Raw genomic sequence first — 26,924 nt, 5'->3', positions numbered from 1 at the left:
AAACAAGGAAACAGGGAGGATTCTGGTCTTTACTGTAAAAAGAAGTGAGTTTATCACATTAACAGTAAATCAGATCAGTGTTTGAGTTCCACAACATCTGAAACTGGGTCCTTTTATGTCTTTTACCTAAAGTTTTACTGGTTTTAATCTTTTTCGTGGGTATATTATGAGAAAATAATATCAAAATCTTGATGCCATTGCCGTTGGCGATGACATCAAATGTAGATAAATTGCACTTTTAATCTCAATTGGTTATTTTCATTTATTTATTTACTTATTTATTTGTATCACCCCCCCCCCCCCGTTTTCCTCCTTTTTTTCTTTTTTTATCCCGTCTCTTTCTCTCTCATCGTTTTTTTCCTTTTAATTATAGTTTTTATTTATTAATTTATTTCAGTTAAACAAAATGTTTTTTTCACTTCTACTTTTCGTCGTTTCGTTAGTTTTCCTTAACGATAATAACCTCGCTACAAAGGGTTAAAACAGTGAACTGTGGCTGAACCTGAAGGCTGTTCTTTAACACCAGTCGTATCTGGACTGAAAATAGAAAACCTTCCTGCTGACGTCTTTAATTTCATCCTCTGCTCTTCTAAACTACCTCTTATCTGATAGTCAGACCCAGTCCTTCATCTTAAAAAAAAAACCAAAACGCTGCAGGCGAACGAAGACCCAACAGCTGTTTTCCAGGGTGAGTGTGGACTCTGGGATGGACGTCCAGTAAAGCAGGTGAAACTCGCTCACTGCTTCTGAAATTCTCATGTGGATTTTTATGCAAATGCTCCTCTCCTGCTGATGGCGTTGTGTTTATTAGACGTGGCCGAGCCAAGACTGTGTTGGAAGTTGTAAGAATCTCCACAGGAGGGAAAGGAAAAGTGAACAGAGAAGGGAATAGTGTGGAGGAACTGTGTTAATGCACTGAGTTAAACCCCTCTGCACAGGAGGACTGGAGTTATGTAAACCCACCACTGTATCCAGGCAGAAAGAGGAGGAGGAGGAGGAGGAGGAGGAGGAGGAGGATGAAGAGGAGGAGGAGGAGGAGGAGGGTGAGGAGGAGGAGGAGGATGAAGAGGAGGAGGAGGAGGGTGAGGAGGAGGAGGAGGATGAAGAGGAGGAGGAGGAGGGTGAGGAGGAGGAGGAGGAGGATGAAGAGGAGGAGGAGGAGGGTGAGGAGGAGGAGGAGGAGGATGAAGAGGAGGAGGAGGAGGGTGAGGAGGAGGAGGAGGATGAAGAGGAGGAGGAGGGTGAGGAGGATGAAGAGGAGGAGGATGAAGAGGAGGAGGAGGAGGAGGGTGAGGAGGAGGAGGAGGAGGAGGGTGAGGAGGATGAAGAGGAGGAGGAGGAGGAGGAGGGTGAGGAGGATGAAGAGGTTGATGAGGAGGGTGAGGAGGAGGAGGAGGATGAAGAGGAGGAGGAGGAGGGTGAGGAGGAGGAGGGTGAGGAGGAGGAGGAGGATGAAGAGGAGGAGGAGGAGGAGGATGAAGAGGAGGAGGAGGAGGAGGGTGAGGAGGATGAAGAGGAGGAGGATGAAGAGGAGGAGGAGGAGGGTGAGGAGGATGAAGAGGTTGATGAGGAGGGTGAGGAGGAGGATGATGATGATGATGATGATGAGGAAGATGAGGATGAGAATGAGGATGATGATGAGGAGGAGGATGAAGAGGTTGATGAGGAGGAGGAGGAGGAGGATGAGAATGAGGAGGATGATGATGATGATGATGAGGAAGATGAGGATGAGAATGGGGATGAGGAGGAGGAGGATGATGAGGATGAAGAGGTTGATGAGGAGGAGGAGGAGGAGGATGAGAATGAGGAGGATGATGATGATGAGGAGGAGGATGATGAAGATGAAGAGGTTGATGATGATGAGGAAGATGAGAATGAGGATTATGAGGAGGAGGAGGATGAGGAAGATGAGGATGATGATGAGGAGGATGATGATGAAGAGGTTGCTGAGGATGAGGAGGAGGATGACAAGAAGGATGATGAGGATGATGATTATGATGATGATGACGATGATGGGGATGAGGATGATGGGGATGAGGATGAGGATGAAGAGGATGATGAGGATGAGGAGGAGGATGATGATGAGGAGGAGGATGACGAGAAGGATGATGAGAATGATGATTATGATGATGATGATGAGGATGATGGGGATGAGGATGATGAACGCGGCTGCAGACTGTGCATCAATCAGAAACAGAATCAGAATACTTTGTTAACCTTCCAATATCTGGGTGAGCATATTATGCACATGTTATAAAAGGTCATATTATTCTTAGTGCTCATCCTCAATGGTGTTCTGTTTTTTATTGATTTTACTGTGAAAATCAGCCTCAATTTAGCATTTAGTTTTGTTTTTCTTTGTTTTTGTTTGTGTGTGTGTTTTTTTTTTTTTTTTTTACCAGAACAGGATCATAAACACCTCTTTGGCTCTTTCTGTATGGTATCCTGGTGAGCATATAATGCACATGTTATAAAAGGTCATATTATTCTTAGTGCTCAACCTTAATGAGGTTCTGGTTTTTATTAATTTTATTGTGAAAATCAGCCTCAACTTATTATTTTAGTGTTTTTTTTTTGTTTTGTTTTTTTTTTTTTTTACCAGAACAGGATAATAAACACCTCTTTGGCTCTTTCTTTAGGGTATCTGGGTGAGCATATTATGCACAATTTGCACTTTATATTTTATAAGGTCATATAATTTTTTTTCATAATTTGTTTTCGGTCAGAATTCAAAACTTGTTCATTTTCGCATGATTTTTTAAAATTCTGACTCAGCCACTAAAATCAACACATTCTAAACGGTGTTAAATTCCTACACTTACAACTTTCTCCAAAGTGAGTAAAAAATGCACACTGACACATTTTGGCATTTAACCTAGCATTAAAAAATGTATGTTAACCAGTGTTGCTGTTAATCATTGACATATCCCAGACTGCAAAAATGAAAAAAATAAGTAATCAAATTTTTATGTAATATATTGAAAAATTTGTTTGTTTGTTTTTTTGGCGTTTTTTGCATCTAAAAATAATGCTTTGTTTACATGACTAACATGGCATTTAAAGGGTTACAAGTATGCAAATTATTGAGTATTTGGTATTTTTGTTTATGTCTCAAGCTAATGAAATCCCCCAAAATGTAAAAAAGTTCAAAACAAACTATGAAAATCATTTTTACAATAGTACTGCACAGATGACACACTTTTGTGGATTAGGAAGGGTTAATCCTGGAGACAACTGTTGTGTGTTACAGTTGTGTCGTCCAAGTGTAAGAAAAAGTAGCTGGAAAAAAATAATCAATATTACAAAAAATAAATAAATAAAAATATGAATATATATAAAACTCTAAGTATACACATATATAGCTCCAAATATCTATATCTATACGTATATATATATATATATATATATATATATATATTTATACACACCTAAATATACACATTAAAACACTATTAAAACATAATTAGAACAGCAGTTTGTACAATATGTACAGGGCAATATATTATCAACATTATTTAAACAAATATATATAAATTAGTGTTGCAAAATATCCAAATATTGTTGTGTGTCATTATAATTATGTGGTTTTATGGTGGAATTAAACTATTAGTCTGATGGTTGACAGGCAGGAGTGATTTCCTGTGTCGTGGTGCTTTTCAAACTTGGATCATATGTGTTTTAATCACTTGTTACCACATAATAATATTAAACATCTTATTTTTATCCGAAGACTCATTAATCCTTCATCCGCTGAGCCGCTGCACAGTCGTCGAATTCTGACTTCTGCCCGCCTGTAATCTGAAATTTAGAGATTAGATAGAGTTACATTTAAAGATGGTACACATAGGAGTTTACAGCATCAACACACAAATATTCTGCCTCATGGCTCACTTAAAGCTGCAGTGGGTCGTAGTTTTTCGCTTTTTTTTTTTGGCGTTTGGCAAAAAAAATGCAATAATTACCTTCCAGTGTATTGTAAAAGACTTGGTCTTAGGACAAATGATGAGGTTTTGGTTGGATATGAATGATTTTGTCGAAATATTCACCGTTTACATCTGGATATATTTGCTATAAATTCACGTCAAGTTGGTTTTAACAGTTGGAATTTGAGACTGAATAAATATTGCATCATGTTGGATTAAATCAGTGTTTCTCAAGGGGGCGGTACTGTCCCCCAGGGGGCGGTGGGACACCATGGGGGGGGGCGCTGAGACTGAAATGGGGGGCGTTAGTCTGTATAAGTATCAATATCAAGAATCATGTTATGTCAGTGGCGAATTTCCTGGATTACATGAAGATTTTAGGACTTTTGGGTTTTGTTGCACAGTTTAACCCTGTAACGCCAAACGTATCACATTTGATACTTGAGTTTTAAAGCCCTCTACATGATCAGTGTGATATTTTGTTTTCTTGAAAAGCCTGATGTATACAATTAGATACATGCAATACACAGATAATCCACCAGGGGGGAGGAATTCGTTCACCAGAGGCCTTTCCAGTGACACTACAAGACTGTCACTAGTCACTTTTCCATTGGACATCTGCGCAAAACTTTACCGATATTTACTAAATGTCGACAAAACAGACGTGCGTAATGTTGGTTTTTCCATTAAATCACAAATGCGATGATTTGTTTATTATCGGGAGATGACACGAGAAGTCATTCCATAAACATGGCAACGTACATAAATATGGTGTTGATTTACAGATATATTCATTATTATTATATATTACCCCTCTATCCCGTACTTAATTAAAAAGGAAAAGGCAAGGAATTGTGGTAGCTAGATGTAAACAAACCAGCTTGGTCGACCCTACATTATGTTCATTTACATTCATTTCTATCGCTAAAGGTGCTCATTCTTTGCTTATTTGAGGGAAACGGAGGAGTAAAAATGACGCATAAGGCAACAGAAGCCGTTATACCTTTTATGTTATGTTATTTGTATATTTGGATACGTATTTGGTATTAATTTATTCTTGTCCTAACTAGGGGTGTAAGAAAATATTGGTTCTGCCATATATCGCAATATTTCATTTCACAATACTGTATCGATATCAAAAAGTACTGTATCGATATTTTTAGGTATTTATTCAAAAGCAGAGGTTCATTTTTGTTTTTCTTTTTTGTTTATATTTTATTTATTATTATTTAACACTCTTTAATTAAATAATGTTAGTTCCTTTGTTGGGATTGCACAAAAATACTGTTCTGTTAGTTCTGAACTAATAGAATATGAACATTTGAACATTTGAACAGGATTTTAAACTGTAATGTCTGTAAAACAGAATTTCAGTTTGAACACAGGAAAAGTTTGTGATATAACATTAGATCCTGTTGAGATCAAATAAAAATGTGTTTAGTATTTGTGCAGATTTCTGCTGTAATTCTGTTCTTCAAGGAAATAATCTTTTAAAAAAAGAAACAAAACCATTAAAAAAATTGCCTTTTTAACAGTATCATGATATATCGTGATATATCGTATCCTAATATTGGGATTTGTATCGTATCGCCAGATTCCTGCCGATACACAGCCCTAGTCCTAACGTTAGAGTAGCTGCTGATTATGCAGAACATTTGCAGATAAATAGTGTCAGAGCAGTACCTTATTTTAACCCTTTCATGCACTCTAATACTAGTTATTACTCATTTCATGGAGATAATATCCTCCTGAGACCCAGGAAATTGACAGTTTAAGCTTTTTTACATTAAAAAATTATCTTGATTGGAAACTGCATAATGCAACAGTTTTTTCAGATACATGTTTTAAATTAATTTTATTTATTGATTGATTTTTTTAATGGAATGTCCTTTGTAATACACAGCATTTTTAAAGTTAAACTGTCAAAATTTTGTCCCCTACAGGGGACAAAATGCATTGCTGGGTTTCAGGGTATATGCGAAAAAAAAAACAAAAACAAAAACACTTTTTTTCCAGGAAACTATAAATTAGAGTCTAATAACAATTAGCAATTGATTTACACTCAAACATGTTAGTGCAGATCAGGTTTATCAAGAACAGCAAAGTTACAGTAATGGTATGAATGTCAGTGTATTATGGGATGGTGCATAAGCGTCCACTGTGTTGGCTGATATGGAAATAAAACAACAAAACCCATGAATATACAAGAGAACAGCTGGAGAAGAACTGTCCACTGGAGTGACCACTGTGCATGAAAGGGTTAATCAACAGTTTGCATAAACACCACATCCATGGGGGCCGCCATTGCTACGTGACGTCAGAGCTCGATCTAGTACGAGTTCACGGGTGGGAAGTCACAGGTTTGACTGCCATTCCAGTGCATTTTCACCAGTAGAAGGTTGGAAAAACACCAGTTACACCAGTGGTTCCCAGCCTTTTTTGGCTCGTGACCCCATTTTAACATCACAAATTTCTGGCGACCCCAGACATTTTTTTTTTTTGCTAAAATTAATTTGGTTTTAATCATGTAATAGTTTGCTATACTATGTTGCAAATAAATGTTAATTTTAGACACATTTAGTCTATATAATGTATATTATTATTGGACAGAGACAGAAAATCCAGGTGTAGATTACTGCACAAAGGGAGAACTGGATTTTCCTTGGTCAGGATCTGTCCAGTCAGTCCAGCTGTGATTTACAAGGAGGACAATTAATACTGAACAAATAAGAACTGAAACTATGAATTATGAAAGAGCTGCAGCATCTGAAACTGACCACAATGAACATTTGACAGATAAACAGAACCACAGTGCTGCAGTTTCACACTCAGTTTGTCATGTCTGTTATGGATTGGAATTGTCTCTGTCAACTCACCATATATTTTTTTTACCTCCTAAGACCCAGGAAATGTCAGCAAAGTAGCAGCTTTTTTTTGTTTTTTATTAAATAAGTGCCTATATTGGAAACATCATGATGCAACAGTTTTTTCAGATGCAGTTTTTGAAATTTTTATGGAAAGTCCTTTGTGGTGGACAGTTTTCTTTGTTTTTTGTATAAAGTTGTGAAACTCTTGACACTGAGTTACACGTTGCGTGGAACGCAGCATAAACGTTGCTTTACTTTATTGGTGTAACCTCCATAGTTCCTCATGTGTTTCCTGTCATATTTCAGATGTGAGCAGACCACACACTGTCTCCTGCTTTGACGTATTCTTATATTTCAAGTCTCGCTTTAGGACAGAAATAATCCTGTTGGAGACTTTTAGGGCACATTACCAACACATTCGCCCACCGCCGGCTCAGACACTTTCACACCTCCTCTTACTGGGATGGTTTTAGCCCTCATGGACCTGTGGAATAAAAAATATTTCATATCTGAGCCGGGGCCTGTTACGGATCCGTCTTTGAACTCAGATCAGCTCCTCTCGGGTCTTAACTCGTGCGGCGTCCATCTGCTGCAGGATGGGAAATGAAAGAAACGCGAGAAGAAAAATGGCGTGGAATGATAGAGGCTGACCCGCCTCAGTGTGGTTATTGATTTCAGCTCAGTGCATTTGTCTTGATTTGTCTGGAAGTTATTGGGCCTCGTCCTCTGAAACTGTGGCGCAGATACGACGGCCGGCCTCGCCAGCTCCGGGACGCCGCCGTCGCCGTGGCTGGCTGCCGCTCGTCATCGTGGAGGTGGGCGGAGGTGTGATGTATGGCGCCGTCGCCGTGCGCCACCTCTCCTGCCCCGACCAATACCAGAGCACAATCAAGCAGATGAGAGTCAGCGTGGCGCCGGGAAACCCCAGCGGCTTCCAGTCACTTTGATTTCTGTGTGTAAACAGAAAAACAGATGGTCACGCTGCCAAACAAGTTTCTCTTTACTGGCTCTGGTAGAGATTTATTTTGCCAGTTTTAATTTAGCTTTGTTTCGGCTCGTGCGCTGAAACAGAAACCATGGGGTGAGCTCTGTAGTCGGACTATGGACGCATGTTTAACCCTTTAGGCACCGAGTTTAAACAAAAAAAAATCTGTAAAAGATGATGATACATGTGCATTGATCTGTGATTAGTTGGATGTTGGTCTTTTTGTAGAAATATTCACGTTCAATAGTGTTTTTGTAAATGTTCAAGACTCTAGAATTAGATCTGAAGATGGGACACACAGGAGTTTACAGCATCAACACAAATATTCTGCCTCATGGCTCACTTAAAGCTGCAGTGAATCATAGTTTTTTTGCTTTTTTTGGTGCAATAATTACCTCCCAGTGTATTGTAAAAGAAGTGGTCTGAGGAGAAATGATGAGGTTTTGGTTGGATATGAATGTTTTTGTAGAAATATTCATGGTTTACATCTGAATATATTTGCTATAAATTCACATAAAGTTGTTTTGAACAGAGAGTGTATAAATATTGCGCCATGTTGGATTAAATCAGTGTTTATCAAAGGGGTGTTGGGACACTGGGGGGAGGGGGGGGGGGGGGGGGGGGGGGGCTGAGTATCATTATCAAGGAGCCTGTTTTGTCAATGGTGAATTTCCTGGATTACATGTAGACTTTAGGACTTTTGGGTTTTGTTGCACAGTTTAACCCTATAATGCCAAACGTATCATATCTGATACTTGAGTTTTGAAGCCCTCTATATGATCAGTGTGATATTTTGTTTTCTTGAAAAACCTGATGTATACAATTAGATACATGCAATACACAGATAATCCACCAGGGGGGAGGAATTCATTCATCAGAGACCTTTCCGGTGACACTGCAAGACTGTCAGCAGTTGCTTTTCCATTGGACATCTGCGCAAAATGTTGTTTATGTGTGGAAAAGAGGCCCAGATGTACAGAAAAATAGCAGTTGAGCAAAATATCTGCATTAGTGTGGATAGAGCTTTAGTTTTATGTAATATTTAATATAGAAAATAAGTCATGTGTGTTAAATTTGTGTTCACGTGGTGCATTTTGGATAAACAAAGTCTGTTGAAGTTAATTTAATTTAAGTTTAAGTAAATTTATAGCCATTATTCAAGTTTATAATAATAATAATAATAATAATAATAATAATAATAATAATAATAATAATGGCTTGGATTTTATATAGCGCTTTTCTAGACACCCAAAGTGCTTTTACATTATTGATCCATTATTCATTCACATTCTCCCTCATTATTTCCTCGTTTTGATGTTAAAGGCAGATTCAAAACTGGAAAGCAGACAAATTTATGTGTTTTCATGTCATCCATCACATCCTGTTGAGATGTTCTGGAGGATTTAAGAGGTGAATATCTATCTTATATCGCAACATGAAACTGAATTTACACCAAAACACTTAAAATTTTCATTTATCCTCACCAGTTCAGCCTCCATCATCTTCAACCAGAACAGACTGAATTAATCAGTTTTGGAAGCAAAAATCTGTAAGAAATGGCAAAATTACCGATATTTGACCCATTAGGTGTTGAGTTTTTCTAAATAAAAATATTCAGTTAAAGATGATGATATGTGTGCATTGATCTGTGATTGGTTGGATATTGGTGCTTTGTAGAAATATTCATGTTCAATAGTGTTTTTGCAAATTTTCAAAACTCAAAATGTTGTTTATGTGTGGAAAAGAGGCCGAGATTTACAGAAAAATAGCAGTTGAGCAAAAATATCTGCATTAGTGTGGATAGAGCTTCAGTTTTATGTAATATTTAATATAGAAAATATGTCGTGTGTTAAATTTGTGTTCACATGGCGCATTTTGGATAAACAAAGTCTGTTTTTTACTCAAATTTTGAACATTATTTCCAAGTTTTGATGTTAAAGGCAGGTTCAGAACTAAAAAACAGACAAATTTATGTGTTTTCATGTCATCCATCACATCCTGTTGAGATGTTCTAGAGGATTTAAGAGGTGACTATCAAATTTATGTCAAATCAAATTTTATTTATATAGCACCAAATCATAACAAAAGTCAATGTTAACCATGTTATCCATGTTATGTTGCAACATGAGACTGAATTTACATCAAAATACTTAAAATTTTCATTTATTGTCACCAGTTCAGCCTCCATCATCTTCAACTAGAAAACAGACCGAATTAATCAGTTTCGGAAGCAAAAAATCTGTAAGAAATGGCAAAATTACCAATATTTGACCCATTAGGTGTTGATTCTTTCCAAATAAAAATATTCAGTAAAAGTTGATGATACATGTGCATTGATCTGTGATTGGTTGGATATTGGTGTTTTTGTAGGAATATTCACGTTCAATAGCGTTTTTGCAAATTTTCAAGACTCAAAATGTTATTTAAATGTGGAAAAGAGGTCCAGATGTACAGAAAAATAGCAGTTGAGCAAAATATCTGCAGTAGTGTGTATAGAGCTTCAGTTTTATGTCATATTTAATATAGAAAATAAGTTATGTGTGTTAAATTTGTGTTCATGTGGTGCATTTTGGATTTAAAAAAATATATATATGGGCATTATTTCCAAGTTTTGATGTAAAAGGCAGGTTCAAAGCTGAAAAACAGACAAATTTTTGTGTTTTCATGTCATCCATCACATCCTGTTGAGATGTTCTGGAGCATTTAAGAGGTTTATTTTCAGAGCTGTTTGCTTGTCATGATGCTGTGGCGTGGCTGAGCAGCAGCATTAGCATTAGCAGCAGTACCAGTACCAGTACCAGTCAGGAGCTGTTAGAACATGCCTCCACTGCAGAAACATAGATTATACATCACACATCCATCCTGCAACATCTGCGTGGATGACGTCTCATGACACCTCCTCTGTGGGGATATGACAGAACATGTTCATACAACGTGACACTTTTTTTTATAGATCAGGAAACTGTGAGGAAGTGTTGTTTAGTTTTTTTCATTTTATTCCTGTCAGATCTGCTGTATAGGACAGGGCTGTCAAATTCATTTAAGGGGCTGTACCAGTAAAATAATAACATAATAACCTATGGATAGAATAGGATAGAATAGGATAGAATAGAATAGAATAGAATAGAATAGAATAGAATAGAATAGAATAGAATAGGTCAGATCTGTACTGTCACTGTTACAGGAACAAAGAAAATCAGTTTAGTAGCAAATGCATAAAGTACAAAAAAACTGTATGAAAATATCACACAAAATTATACTGAAAATATTGAAAAAAAAACAAAACTCAGCTTATCCTAACTTATCTCATCTCAACTTACTTTCTTTTCTTATCTTACCTTAAATTATCTCATCTTATTTTAACTTAACGTATCTTATCTTAAATTATCCTATCTTAAATTATTTTAAATTAACTTATCCCATTTCAACTTATCTTAAATTATCTTAACTTATCTTAACTTGCCTTAACTTATCTGAAAGGATTTTATCTTAACTTATCTTATCATAGATTATCTTATTTTAACTTAACTTATCTTAAATTATCTTATCTTAACTCATCTCATTTCAACTTATCTTAAATTATCTTATCTTAACTCATCTCATTTCAACTTATCTTAAATTATCTTAACTTATCTTATTTTAACTTAACTTATCTTAAATGATCTTATCTTAACTTATCTCATTTAAACTTATCTTAAATGAACTTATTTTGTCTTGTCTTGTCTTGTCTTGTCTTGTCTTATCTTATCTTATCTTATCTTATCTTATCTTATCTTATCTTATCTTATCTTATCTTATCTTATCTTATCTTATCTTATCTTATCTTATCTTATCTTATCTTATCTTATCTTATCTTATCTTATCTTATCTTATCTTATCTTATCTTATCTTACCTTACCTTACCTTACCTTACCTTACCTTACCTTACCTTACCTTACCTTACCTTACCTTACCTTACCTTACCTTACCTTACCTTACCTTACCTTACCTTATGTGTTGAATATCTTCAGTATAATGTCTTCATGGGCTGATCAGACCCTTTGGTGGCCCACTTTTGGTCCGCGGGCCGCATGTTTAACACCCCTCCCTGGTTTAGGAGGAACAAACGTTGATATCCTTGCACATCTGTGTTATTCTGGCTTGAGAACATTTTGTAATAAACGCTGATGATATTTTTTGTTTCCTTTGCAGAGACAAGCATCTGGAGCAATGACTGGAAACAGCAAACCATCTGCTGCACAAGGTATTTCCATCCATGCACCAAGTTCACTGTCAAAGTAGCACCAGACACAGAGGGTTTCTCATCCTGTCTGGAGGAAAAACAGCTTTAACCCACAAAAACCTCCTGCAGACAGTCGTCCAGTCCATAACTCATCCAAAAGGTTCTGTTATCAGCATTCACAAATCTGTCATCTCTTGTATAACATGAGGAGATTAAATGCAGGCATTTAATGTGCAGCAGAAATGAACTAGAGCACGGATGTCAAAGTCTCTTTAGTTCAGGTTCCACATTCAGCTTAATATGATCTGAAGTGGATCAGACAGTGGATGGACACACTTGTTTTTTTATATATTTAATTCTAAACAAATGGACAAAAATGAAGGAAAAAATTACAAAAATTATAAATAAATGTGGAAAAATTGACTAAAATGAAGTAGAAAGCAATAAAATAAGCAGTAACATGAACAAACACAGCCAGTCATCACTAAAATTAACAGAATATTTAATGATTAATCAACAAAATAGTACATAATATGAACAAAAATGATGAAAAAAAGGATGAAAAAAGGCAACAAAACGTCGTCTGCTACAATACTTATTAACCAGTAAAACCCATAGAGTTTGATAAGAGACAGTGGATGGACACACTTGTTTTTATATATATTTAATAATAAACAAAATTAATAAAAATGAAGAAAACAATTACAAAACTAGAAGCACTCGGAGAGAGCAGACCTCCGCCAAGGCTGATCAGTGGCCCCCCCGTGGGCCCCCCCACCCCCGATCACCACCAAAATTTAATTATTTCTTCCTTATCCCATTTCCAACAAACCCTGAAAATTTCATCCAACTCTGTCCATAACTTTTTGAGTTATGTTGCACACTAATGGACAGACAAACAAACAAACAAACAAACAAACAAACCCTGGCAAAAACATAACCTCCTTGGCGGAGGTAAAAATGATGAAGTAGACAACAAAATGTTATCTTTACAATATTGATTCACCAATTAAAACCCATAGAGTTTGATAAAAGACAGTGGATGGACACACTTGTTTTTATATATATTTAATTATAAACAAAATGAACAAAAATGAAGAAAAAACTTACAAAATTATAAAAAAAATGCGAAAAAATGGACTAAAATGAAGTAAAAAAGAATAAAATGTGCAGCAAAATGAACAAAAACAGCCAGTCATCACTAAAATTAACAGAATATATCATAATTAATCAACAAAATAGTACATAACATGAACAAAGTAAGCCACAAACTGAACAAAATTGAAGAAAAGCGAATAAAATAGGCAACAAAATGTCATCTTTTACAACACTGATTCATCAGTAAAACCCATAGAGTTTGATAAAAGACAGTGGATGGACACACTTGTTTTTATATGTTTAAAAATAAATAAAATGAACGAAAATGAAGAAAAATTGTACAAAACAAATAAATGTGGGAAAAAAGTGACTAAAATGAAGTAAAAAGGAATAAAATAAGTATCAAAATGAACAAAAACAGCCAGTCATCACTAAAATTAACAGAATATATCAAAATTAATCAACAAAATAGTACATAACATGAACAAAATTGATGAGAAAGGGATAAAATAGGCAATAAAATGTTATCTGCTACAATACTGATTCACCAGTAAAACCCATAGAGTTTGATAAAAAAAAACAGTGGATGGACACACTTGTTTTTATATATATTTAATAATACATAAAATGAACAAAAATTAAGAAAAAAAATACAAAATTATAAAAAAAGTGAAAAAAATTGACTAAAATGAAGTAAAAAGGAATAAAATAAGCATCAAAATGAACAAAAACACCCAGTCATCACTAATATTAACAGAATATATCATAATAAATCAACAAAATAGTACATAACATGAACAAAATTGATGAAAAACGAACAAAATAGGCAACAAAATGTCATCTACAATATCGATTCACCAGCAAAAGAATTTGATAAAAGACAGTGGATGGACACACCGGGTTTATATTCAGTTAATGATATATTTTACTGAAAAAAGTCCCTTTTTCTTAAGTTTTCTGTTTTTTATATAAACACCTTCAAATGTAATCTTGGCATGATGATTAAAGTACATGATCAGTAAATTAAATATAGAAAAATACTGGATCTTCACTGAAAAAAAAAATTATATTAAAAAAATATAATAAATCACTTAATGAAGGTTAAACAGAGAGAAAAATTCATCTGGGAGCTGACACAAAAGTAGAACTGGGTCTTTATGGGTTAAAATAAATTATAATAATATCTGTAGTTTCCACAGATTTGTGAAAAACATTGCTATGAAATGCATATTAGGTTTAGAAATATTGCGATTTGATGGATTATATGGATTTATGGCACCTTTTTAATCCAGTGTCTGGGCTTTCTTTAGGATTTAATGCAACTTAATACGTCCAGTGAAAGGATAGAGTGAATATGACTGAAGGTGTCTATTTTCTGCTTTTATAGTTTAAAATAAATCCCTCCACTTTGTTGACGGTGCGGCGGAGCCTCCTTCCACCATCCAGTCGTTTACACAAAGACCTACTTTACAAACTGGGCCATGGTTTTGTTGGCGTCCTAATGTAATTCAAATCAATTCAAATCCCTGGAGTTATAAGCAGTAAAATTGGGTTTGCACAACTTAGCTTTGCACAAATCCATAAATGGTGTTTAGAGCAGAAGTGATGTGGAGAGAATGAACAGAATGAACAGAATGAACAGAATGAACCAGTGAACGGAGGTCAGACCTGTTTGGCCTCGAGAAGAAACACATGAATGAACACGAACCTCTGGAAAAAAGCAGATATTTATGACAAATACACCTTTAATCATATCTGTGGGATTCCAAAATGTCTCATTGTTTAGTTTTACATGATTTTCATGTTGTTACATCTGTTCATTTTCATTTTTTTGTCACGTCCATCCATCCATCCATCCATCCACTGTCTGCCACTTATCCGGGGCCAGGTTGCGGGGGCAACAGTCTAAGCAGGGATGCCCAGACTTCCCTCTCCCCAGACTCCTCCTCCAGCTCTTCCGGGGTGATCCCGAGTTGTTCCCAGGCCAGCCCACAGACATATGCCGCATTTCCACTACGTGGAACCGGCTCGGCTCGGCTCGGCTCGGCTCGACTCAGTATTCCTGGAGAGCGTTTCCATTACAAGATACTACTGACTTTACAGTACCTGGATGCAGCGCATTACTTCCGTGTCGTCTGTTCAGAGAGTTGCTGATAAACTCGTTCGTTGCGTGTTGTCTCGTCTGAATTTTTACGTCGACCACCAAAGACTGAATCTCCTCGACCGACCATGGTGTAGTTTTGGGCTGTTATCATGTGGATTAATGTACCGCTATATGTACTGTCAACTTCTGCATCTGTTTTTTGTAAAACAGCGGGTCACAGAGAAAACTGTCTGACCAATCAGTGATCTGCAGTGTTTACACGTCACATTTTAGTATCTGGTCCCCAGTCCTGGAACCTTGGTGGAGGTGATACCAAAAAAGGTAGTACCGGGTACCAGATTCCAGGTCCTTTGGAAACGCAAAAAGGCCGAGCCGATTTGAGTCGAGCTGATACCACGTAGTGGAAACGGGGCATTAGTCTCTCCAATGTGTCCTGGGTCTTCCCCAAGGTCTCCTCCCGGCGGGACATGCCCAGAACACCTCCCCAGGGAGGCGTCCAGGAGGCATCTGAAACAGATGCCAGATGCACCTCAGCTGGTTCCTCTGGATGTGGAGGAGCAGCAGTTCTACTCTGAGCTCCTCCCTGGTGACTGAGCTCCTCCCCCTATCCCTAAGGGTGCGCCCAGACACCCTGTGGAGGAAGCTCATTTAGATCGCTTGTATCCGGGATCTTGTCCTTTCGGTCCTGACCCAAAGCTCATGACCGTAGGTGATGGTAGGAACGTAGACTGACCGGTAAACCTTGAGCTTCGCCTCTCGTTCAGCTCCTTCTGAACCACGACAGACCGGTACAGCGACTGCATCACTGCAGACGCTGCACCGATCCGTCTGTCAATCTGACGCTCCATCCTTCCCTCACTCGTGAACAAGACCCCGAGATACTTAAACTCCTCCACTTGGGGCAAAGACTCCCCACCGACCCGGAGAGGGCAAACCACCTTTTTCCGGTCGAGAACCATGGCCTCGGATTTGGAGGTGCTGATCCTCATCCTGCTCGCTTCACATTCAGCTGCAAACCGCCCCAGGGCACACTGAAGGTCCAGGTTCCATGAGGCCAACAGGACAACGTCATCTGCAAAAAGCAGAGACGAAAACCCGTGGTCCCCAAAGCGGACCCCCTCCGGCCCCTGGCTGCGCCTAGAAATTCTGTCCATAAAAATAATGAACAGAACCGGTGACAAAGGGCAGTCCTGCCGGAGTCCAACGTGCACCTGGAACAGGTCTGACTTACTGCCGGCAATGTGAACCAGGCTCCTGCTTCGGTCATACAGGGACCGGACTGCCCTTAGCAGAGGGCCCTGGACCCCATACTCCTGAAGCACCCCCCACAGGATACCACGGGGGACACAGTCCAAGGCCTTCTCCAAATCCACCAAACACATGTGGACCGGTTGGGCGAACTCCTGTGAACCCTCGAGCACCCGATGGACAGTGTAGAGCTGGTCCAGGGTTCCGCGACTGGGATGAAAACCGCATTGTTCCTCCTGGATCCGACGTTCGACTATTGTCACAATTTTTGTCTCATATTTTGCATATTTTTCATCTTTTAAATCACCTTTTTTCTTCATTTTCATCTTCTTACATGTTCATTTCGTTGCACATTTTTGCTTTTTTTTCTCTTGTTTTTTCATCCTGTATGTTTTACAGTTTTTACTTTGTTGCATCTTTACGTCTTGTTTTGATGATTTTCTCTTGTTTTGTGTTTTACGTCTTGTTACATATTCTACATATTTTCATCTTTTAAATCATTTCTTTTTACATCTTTTTTCTTCATTTACATCTTCTTACATTGTCACCTTTTGTTTGTTTCCTCTTTTATATGTTATTATATATTTTACAACAATCGTTTTCGGTTTTTTGTCACATATTTTGCATATTTTTCATCTTTTAAATCACCTTTTTCTTTCATTTTCATCTTCTTACATGTTCATTTCATTGCATTTTTTTCTTTGCTTTCTTCATCCTGTATGTTTTACAATTTTTACTTTATTCCATCTTTATGTCTCGTTTTGATGATTTTCTCTTGTTTTGATTTTTAGATTTTTCAGATATTTTGCATATTTTTCGTCTTGTTTTGTTTTTTTTAAATCACCTCTTTTCACATCTTTTTTCTTCGTTTTCATCTTCGTACATTGTCATCTTTTGTCTTTGTTTTCCTCTTTTATTTATTATTATTAGATATTTTACATTATTTTTGTCACGTTGCATCTTTTAGTTTTACATAATTTTCCCATTATGTTTTTTTAATCACCTCTTTTTACACTTTTTTCTTCATTTTTATCTCCTTATGTTGTCATCTCGTTGCATCTTTTCCCCCTCTTGTCTTTAATGTTTTTGTTGTTTTGTTTTTATGTTTGGTTTTTTTTTTACATGTTTTAGTTTTTCATCATTTTCACGTTGTTACATCACAAACCCACCTCTCGTTGTGTCTCTGGGGTTCCTTTTTTTGAACCACCCTTGTCTTTAAACTGCTTTTTTACCGTCCACACACTCTCTAAATCAGGTTTGGGGGCAGCCTATGATACAACACACAGACTTTCATCTCCTGAACGTCCCCATCCTGCAGTAGAAGCAGGTTAATGGCGTCCATTTAGCCTTAAACGGCTCCATAGGCTGTTCTCCGTTAAAGCTCCTCCGTCCACCTGGAGACCGTGTGTCTCCGCTCGTCTCTCTGGGCGCCTGATAACACTGTTAAAACCTGCTGTTGAAATGGATTTCTGTCCCGACTTCTCACATGATGAAGTGTTTTGGAGCTCCGACTCGGTCCCGGGGGAAACATCCCAGCACCGATCGAGAAGGATTTTAGCAGCTTAATTGAATTTGAAAGTGGTGTGAATTGCATTCGTTTGACATTTGCCCATTTCCACACTGTTTTTTTTTTTTTTTACTTCTTCTATATTGTTTCAGATTCATGGGAGTTACTGAGTGGTTTAGCATGAACAGTTCAGATCAGAATTATGTTTTAACCTTTAAAGACCTGAACAGCCACTGGAAAACAAAACCATCTACTGATGTTAACATTTGGGTTTTTTGTTTTTTTTGTTTTTTTGAACCCTGTCCTGCTCAGTAATTTGTCCTCCAGTATAAGGTTTACTGGGGCCACAAGTTGCATGACAGTTTTGATCTAAGAGGGTTTTGAACCTCGGATCAATTCCCCCTATTGGTTGGATTTAATTCTTTTATTACTGTGCAGATATTACCTGATGGGAGAACCCATTTGACCCTAATCCCATATGAACCCATATGACTGATTTGGACATTCTGAGGCTCTGTAGTTACCATGGAAACACCTTCTACAATGTTGATTCACCAGTAAAACCCATGGAGTTGGATCAGTGACAGTGGATAAAATGAACAAAAATGTATATATATATACATATAATATATATACACACACACACACACACACATATATATATATATATATATATATATATATATATATATATATATATATATAATGTAAAACAAAAATGTAATGTAAAAAAAAAAAAGCAAAAACTTATTAAAGTAAAAAAATGAATTAAATGAGCAACAAAATGAACAAAAACAGCCAAAGTAATGAATAAGATGAACAAAAATGAACAATAAATCAACAAAATAATAAGTAACATAAACAAAATAATTCACAAACTGAACTAAATTGAAGAAAAAAGGTAAAAAAAAAAAAATAATAATAATAAAAAAAAGAACAAAAACATTGCAACATTGATTCACCAGTAAAACCATGGAGTTGGATCAATGGCAATGGAGAAAATGAACAAAAATTAATGATAAAAAAACAAAAAATTATATTTAAAAAAAAAAGCAAAAAAAAAAAGTGCTAAAGTTAAGAAAAAGAGCAACAAAATGAACAAAAATAGCCAAAGTAATGAATGAGAGGAACAAAAATGTAGAATAAATCAACAAAATAATAAGTAACATGGACAAAATGAGCCACAAACTGAACTAAATTGAAGAAAAAAGGTACAAAATAAATAAATAAAACAATAATAATGATTATAACAAAAAAAATTGCAACATTGATTCACCTGTAAAACCATGGAGTTGGATCAATGACAGTGGATAACATGAACAAAAATTAATTATAAAAAAAAAAAATTAAAAAAAGCCAAAAAAAAATGTACTAAAGTTAAGAAAAAGAGCAACAAAATGAAGAAAAACAGCCTAAGTATTGAAAATAATGAACAAAAATGCACAATAAAATAACAAAATAATAAGTAACATAAACAAAATAAGCCATAAACTGAACTAAATTGAAGAAAAAAGGTAAAATAAATGAATAAATAGCAGCATTGATTGACCAGTCAAACCCATGGAGTTGGATCAAAAACAGTGGATGTAGAAAAGTACAAAGTTGTAGATCCTTAACCCATACACACCCACATATCCACCTAAACCAGGCATGTCCAAAGTCCGGCCCGGGGGCCAATCACGGCCCGCGGTCAGATTTTATACGGCCCACAGCTTGGGTTTTATAATGTATTATTTATGGCCCGCTTGGACTGTTGAACCGAGTACATGAATCATAAAAGGTTCCAAATGCAGTTCCTCCTTTCACCTCATGGTGGCAGCACCACTATAACTCTATCAGGATCTGTGACTTTGCCGTGAACCTTTTTCGCTAATTTCAAACCACGGCGCCTGTAAATAAAAAAAACGGAAGTTGACAGTGAGGGCCGCCGCTTCCAGGAGAGATGGGAATTACAATTTTTTTTCACTGAAAATCGAGGTGATTGTGTTTCCCTAATTTGTCAAGAGACTGTTGTCTTGTTTAAGGAATTCAACGTAAAGAGACACGAGCAGACAAAACATGCTAACGCATACGACAAGCTAGCAGGGAGTGAGCGCTCCGAAAAAGTGAAGCAAATTCAAGCTGCTTTAAACTCACAACAGTGACTCTTCATGTGAACCTGGGAGTTCAATGAATTCACCACCAGGGCAGGATACCAAGTTGCCAGGTTAGTTGCCTATAATTGCTGGTGTTATGTACTTGTAGATGTGACACAAATATTACTTTCTGAATGATTTTGTGAAAGACAAGAGTAAGAGTCATATGTTTTCATCTGAAATGTTAACAGACTTTACATTACTGAGTAATATATGAGTAATAATTACTCATATAAGTCATGTTTAAAATGAATGTGGGGTTAAGATTTTTATCAACTTCTTGGACGTTTCAGATACTCCACATGGTTTGTTCTATGTTATCTGACTCCATATGTGAAAGGAAGGCAGAAATGTTTTTTTTTTTTTTTTTAATTTGTTCACACCTGAGTGGCTTAGATTTGGTTACATTGCCATTTAAAAAAAATTATATTTTGACAATGAAAATAAAGTTGTTTTTAAAATTATCGCTTTTATATGTAATTTTTACTGTTTAAAAAATGTCCGAAGGGACCACTGGCCCCTGGCAATGTCCACATTATCAGATCTGGCCCTCTTTAAAAAAAGTTTGGACACCCCTGACCTAAACTAATCGTCTCTAACCTGTTAGGTGTAAAACATTCCTGTCGCTGTCTGCTTCCAAATAAAGATGATTCCATCCATAGTTTTCCTGTTTCCTCCAGACTCCTTTCTTTTCCTCAGTGGTGCATTCTGGGTAGTTTCCGTGGTCAGTTTTTTTGGGTCCACAGGTCATTTGTCGGCGGTCTCATTGCTCAGTATTCTTCAGCCGTCATCAATCATTGTCTGTATTCTCTCCGGCTGCTTTAAATCTCCCAGGAACCCATTTGAACATGACCTTTCACAAACCTCTTATGGAAATAATCCCATCATCCATTGTGGCAATTTGATTCATTCATGCAGCACAAGGCATTACTTAAAGTGTTATGTGCCGGGCTTATAAAGTCATCTGGCGTCGGAAAAGGCTTCGACCCCGAGGAGAAGGTGTAATTTTAGAGATGGGAGTCGTGTGTGTGAAGATGCGGTGGTTTGTGTGGTTTTATTGAGAGACTGAAATGTGTGTTTGTTTCCATTGTGGTTTGTGTCCAAGGGCTTCAAGGTCAACAGAAGGTCGCGTCTAAACGTAAGTCGCCATTTGGAAAAAAAATCACTGCAATCGCACACGAGCACCGAACTGCATGACAACCACAACCACAGGGTTTTTCCTGGACCTCAGTCACCTTTAGCACACCTGCAACAGAACCAGGCTCTGCCGCGTTAATGATCAGATCCACTACATCACAGGTGTCAAACATGTGGCCCGGGGGCCAAATCTGGCCCACCAGAAGGTCCAGTCCGGCCCTTGGAATGAATTTGTGAAATACAAAAATTACTCTTAAGATATTAACAATCAGGTTCCACATTCAGAACAATTCAATCTCCAGTGGGCAGGACCAGTCAAATACTATCATAATAACATAGAAATAATGACAACTCCAGATTTTTCTCTTCATAAATGTAAATATTTTCATGTATTTACACTAAAACAAAGTATAATTTTGCAAAAAATGTGAATAAGCTGAACAAATATGAACAACCTGAAATGTCTTAAGAGAAATAAGTACAATTTTAATAATATTCTGCCTGTTATTAAATGTTTTGTGTTTGTAGATCCACTGTGATCTGTAAGTTCTAATGTACATGTGGAAATGATAAACTGAGGCAGAATATTGTTAAAATTACACTTATTTTTTCAGTTTGTTCATGTTATTCACATCTTTTGAAAGGATAGTTTGTCGATGTAAACCTTTTCATAATGTCAATTTACTTTTTTCGCTCTACAACACAGAGGAAAGTTTGGAGTTGACATTATTTATATATTATTATGTCATTATTTTACTGGTTCGGCCCACTGCAGATCAAATTTAGCTGAATGTGGAACTGAACTAAAATGAGTTTAACACCCCTGCACTATATGGACAAAAGTATGTGGACACATTGAATTCAGGTGTTTCTTTTCTAACAGGGGTCTAGGATACAAAACAATAATGACAAATGTCAGAATATAATATATATATTTATAATATATATATATATATATATAATAATAAAAGGAAATATTGATGTTTATAAAATATATGGACTAAAAGAACAAAATAATCAACAAATTGAACAAAAGTGAACAAAATAATCAACAAAATAAGCAAAAATAAACAAAACAATTGGGAAAAAAATGAACAAAATAATCAACAAAATGATTAAAAATCAAATAAAAACATCAATATTTCCTTAAAGTTGAATGGGAGATTTTTCTTCCTCTGAGATGTGAAGAAAGTAGGTGGTTAGTTGTGGTAGAAAATTATTATTTACAGTCAGAGCATGAAAAATATTTTAGAAATTTAGTGGTAGAATATAATAATCAACAAATAAATAAAAATGAAAATAATCAACAAAATGAACAAAACAATTGACAAAATAAATAAAAAATAAATACAAATAAGATATAAACATCATATTTCCTTAATAATAATCAACAAATTTAATGACATATAAACAAAATAATCATCAAAGTAAGTAAAAATGAAGAAAATAATCAACAAAAAGAACAAAATAATCAACAAATTGATGACAGTGAACAAAATAATCAACAAAATAAGTGAAAATTAACAAAATACTCACCAAAATGAACAAAACAAACACCAAAATGTACAAAATAATCAACAAAATAAGTAAAAAATTAACAAAATAATCAACAAAATGAACAAAATAATTAACAAAGCAAGTAAAAATGTAATATAAACATCAATATTTCCTTAAAGTTTAATGACAGATTTTTCTTCCTCAGTGAGATATGAAGAAAGTAGATGGTTAGATGTGGTAGAAAATTATTATTTACAGTCGGAGAATGAAAAATATTTTAGAAATTTTGAGGTAGAACATTTAAAATCATGGTAATTGATTAAAAAAAATGTTGAGAGAAATTAAACAAAAACCATTTCTGAGGTATTTTAGAAGCAAATATGATCATTTAAACCAAACTAATGAATGCAATGATATTTATCCCAATATAAAACTGTATTATGATATTAATTATTGTTTTGTATCCCAGACCCCTGTTAGAAAAAAAAACACCTGAATTCACCGTGTCCACATACTTTTGTCCACATAGTGTATGTACAAACTAATCAACTGATGCTGCGTTAAAACTGTTCGACTGTGGTTCCCAAATATTTGCAGCTTATTCAGAAAATGTTACATCTCCTCTGGTCCCAAATTAATGAAAAATTCATCTTTAATTTCCTTTATGTTGACATTTTTTCAGACTCTTCCACTGTTCAAACCATGTGTCGGAGTCTCTTTTCTTTTTTTACATCATGTTTGTCTTTTTTCATCTTCTGTATCGTTGTCTTCATCTTGTTGCGTTTTTTTCTCTCGTCTTTTACATCTTTTAGTTTGACGTCATTTTCATATTTTAGGATTTTTATATCACCTCTTTTTTTTGTCATCTTGTTAAATGTGTATTTGTTTTCCTCTTGTCTTTTACTTCTTATTCACTTTTGTCTGGTGTCTTTTAATTTTACATCATTTTCATGTTATGTTTTTTTTTTTTTTTTTACATCTTGTTTTAAATTTTTACAAATTTTTATGTTTTACTTATTTTGCATAAATTCGCTCTCGTTATGTCTTTCAAATCACCTCCTTTTATGGATTTTCCTGCATTTATAATCTTATTGCATCTTTTGTGTTTGTTTTATTTTGTCTTTTCCATCTTTTCCATCTTGTCATCTTCCATCCACCTTCTGATGTCTTCATTTTTTTTTTTTTTTTTGCATTTTGTCTGTTTTTGTTTGTTTACATCACATTTGTCTTGTGTCATTTACTTGTACATTATTTTCATTTCGTCGCATCTTTTACGTCTTGCTTTTCTCTGATGTGTTTACGCATGTGGTTTGTTGTGTCTTTTAGATTTTCATTGTTTTCCAACGTTATATCAAGAAATCGTATGAATATACACGCCACTTTTAATTAGCGTGTTATCTGTACGCATGATAAGATTTCCACATGTATGTTCACACCACGTCAAATACCACACACTTAGGGTTAGGGTTGGGGTTGGGGATAGGGATAGGTTTAGGGTTAGGGTTGGGGTTAGGGTTACGGTTGGGGATAGGGATAAGGTTAGGTTTAGGGTTGGGGTTAGGGTTGGGGTTGGGGTTAGGGTTAGGGTTGGGGTTGGGGATAGGGTTAGGGTTAGGGATAGGGTTGGGGTTAGGGTTGGGGATAGGGATATGGTTAGGTTTAGGGTTGGGGTTAGGGATAGGGTTGGGGTTAGGGTTAGGAGCAAGCGATAGGGTTAGGGTTGGGGATAGGGTTGGGGTTAGGGATAGGGTTAGGGTTGGGGTTGGGGTTAGGGATAGGGTTGGGGTTACGGTTGGGGTTAGGGCTAGGGTTAGGGGATAGGGTTGTGTACTTATAGTCCACTAAATGCCATAAGTGCTGCTGTGTCATACAAGGCGATTCATGAGCTCATTCTATTATTTTCATATTTTCAGTGTTTTGTCTTTTATATCTAATCACATATTTTGTATCATTTTCATGTTGTAACTTTTACATCATTTTTTTCCTTCTTTTTCATCTTGTATCTTTTGCATTGGGTTTTCTTTTATGTCTTCCATGTTTTGCATCATATTTGTCTGTTGTCATTTTACATCATTTTCATATTATCACTATTTTTTTCTCTTATTTAGCCTTTTATGATTTGTCACATTTTATCTCATTTTCAGGTTGTTTTCTTCTTATTTACATCTTTTGTGTTATTTTCATTTTCTAGTGTCTTAGTTTTACACCTATTATGGGATTTTCTTCATGTTTTCTCTTTTTTGGTTGCATATTTTACATAATTGTCATCTTTTTGTGTTTGTAATGTTTTGTTTTTTTCTTGTTACATCTTTTATGTATCCTCTACATTTCACATTTTAATTAGTAAATTGAATCCATATAGTTTATTATTGTTCTGTATTTAACTCCGACAGTTGGTGACCCAGTACAAACAGCTCCATTTGGGTCCAGATTCTCAGTTTGGGAACAGCAGTTGTATAAGAATTGGTTTTATTGTTACTCAGTGTTACTGTGATCTCAGATTTACTGATCATGTCCAACAGTTTAGACAGTGTCGATGAAAAATGGATCAAATGACAAACCAAATTTAGCACAGTTATGTCGTCATTCAACAGATGTATCAATAAAGTTCTATTTCTTGTTTTCCATGAATCAAAGCGTCGCCTGGTGTTTCTTTATGCAGGAAAAACCCTGAGCTGCACGGCTTCACTGAACAGCTGACCTTTAAACTAAATGAGTCATGAACAGAGGGACGTCTTATTCCATCTGTTTCACTGCCACAACTGAAACCACATCTAATGAAAGTCAACGTTTCCTCTTGTTTTGGTCTCATCTGCGTTCTGTTTGATCACGTCACAGCATCAGCACCAGGGGTTAAAAAGAAATGTGTTTTTTTTTTAACAGTTATCCTTATCCTTCACTCCTCTACATCTCAGAGACAAATGTTGTGCTTTTTATTCAACTACATTTAACTAAAAATGCTACTTGGTCATATTCCTATCCAACAAAAACCACAAATGTCCAATTATTATATTACTATATTATTATATGTATTTATTCCAACCTTTGACCAGAAGGGGTGAGTCTGGAACCAGAACACAACAATTCAACACTATGAATCCACAGACTGTATTACTCACTGAATTTAGAAAATGTTTTTACATTTTATGACAAAAATGTTTATTTTCAGAGGACATGGTCTAGACTTACTATTGGACCACCGGAGGACATTGGAGACCACCTGGAAGAAACTGATAAACAACCTGAAAATACCTTCCAGAGGGTTTATCAATTCATTAGAAAGGGTTTTAGACCATTTAGAGTGAGTTGTAAATTTTTGTTGAAAATGTCCATATTGGACATAATATAGTCTTACTATTGGACCACTAGAGGACACTGGAGACCACCTGGAAAAACATTTAAAAGAACCCAAAAACATCTAACAGAGGGTTTATTAATGCACTAGAAAGGGTTTAGAATATTAAGAATGATTTTTAAAATTTTGTCCAAAATGTCCATTTTTGGACATACTTTAGTCTTCCTATTGGACCACCAGAGGACATTGGAGACCACCTGGAAAAATCTTATAAACAACCTGAAAAAACCTCACATGGGGTTTATTTGTATACTACAAAGCGTCTTAGACTATTTAGAATGATTTTTAAAATTTTGTCCAAAATGTCCATTTTCGGACATACTAGAGTCTTACTATTAGACCACTGGAGGACATTGGAGACCACCTGGAAAAACCTTTGAAAGAACCTGAAAACACCTCACAGATAGTTTATTAATGTATTAGAAAGGGTTTAAGACCATTTAGAATGATTTTTAAATTTTGAGGAAATGTCCATTTCTGGACATGCTATAGTCTTCCTATTGGACCACTAGAGGACACTGGAGATCACCTGGAAAAAGTTTTATAAACAACCTGAAAACATCTCACATGGAATTTATTTGTATCCTACAAAGCATCTCAGACTATTTAGAATGATTTTTAAAATTTTGTCCAAAATGTCCATTTTTGGACATACTATAGTCTTACTGTTAGACCACTGGAGGGCATCAGAGACCACCTGGAAAAACTTTTAAAAGAACCTGAAAAAACATCATAGACAGTTTATTCATGTATTGGAAAGTGTTTAAGACAATTTAAAATGATTTTTAAAATTCTGTCCAAAATGTCCATTTTTGGACATACAATAGTCTTATATCTGTATCACCA

General features: G+C 35.9%; 1 protein-coding gene across 2 annotated transcripts in view; it reads left to right on the top strand.

Moving 5' to 3' along the window:
* Positions 1-26,924, top strand: part of pcp4a (Purkinje cell protein 4a) — an 81,606-nt gene that overhangs the window by 37,415 nt on the left and 17,267 nt on the right. The window contains exons 2-3 of one of the 2 annotated variants that reach the window (XM_030153405.1): positions 11,967-12,018; positions 21,195-21,227. In XM_030153405.1, coding sequence (XP_030009265.1) covers positions 11,967-12,018; positions 21,195-21,227 — 85 coding nt within the window. The remainder of the gene's footprint in view (positions 1-11,966; positions 12,019-21,194; positions 21,228-26,924) is intronic. The other variant, XM_030153406.1, reaches the window with a different exon arrangement.

This window comes from Sphaeramia orbicularis, chromosome 14 (genome assembly GCF_902148855.1).
Source record: "Sphaeramia orbicularis chromosome 14, fSphaOr1.1, whole genome shotgun sequence".
Taxonomy (NCBI): Eukaryota; Metazoa; Chordata; class Actinopteri; order Kurtiformes; family Apogonidae; genus Sphaeramia; species Sphaeramia orbicularis.
The sequence above is the reverse complement of the archived record's forward strand: the minus strand, read 5'-3'. Positions and strand labels throughout refer to the sequence as shown.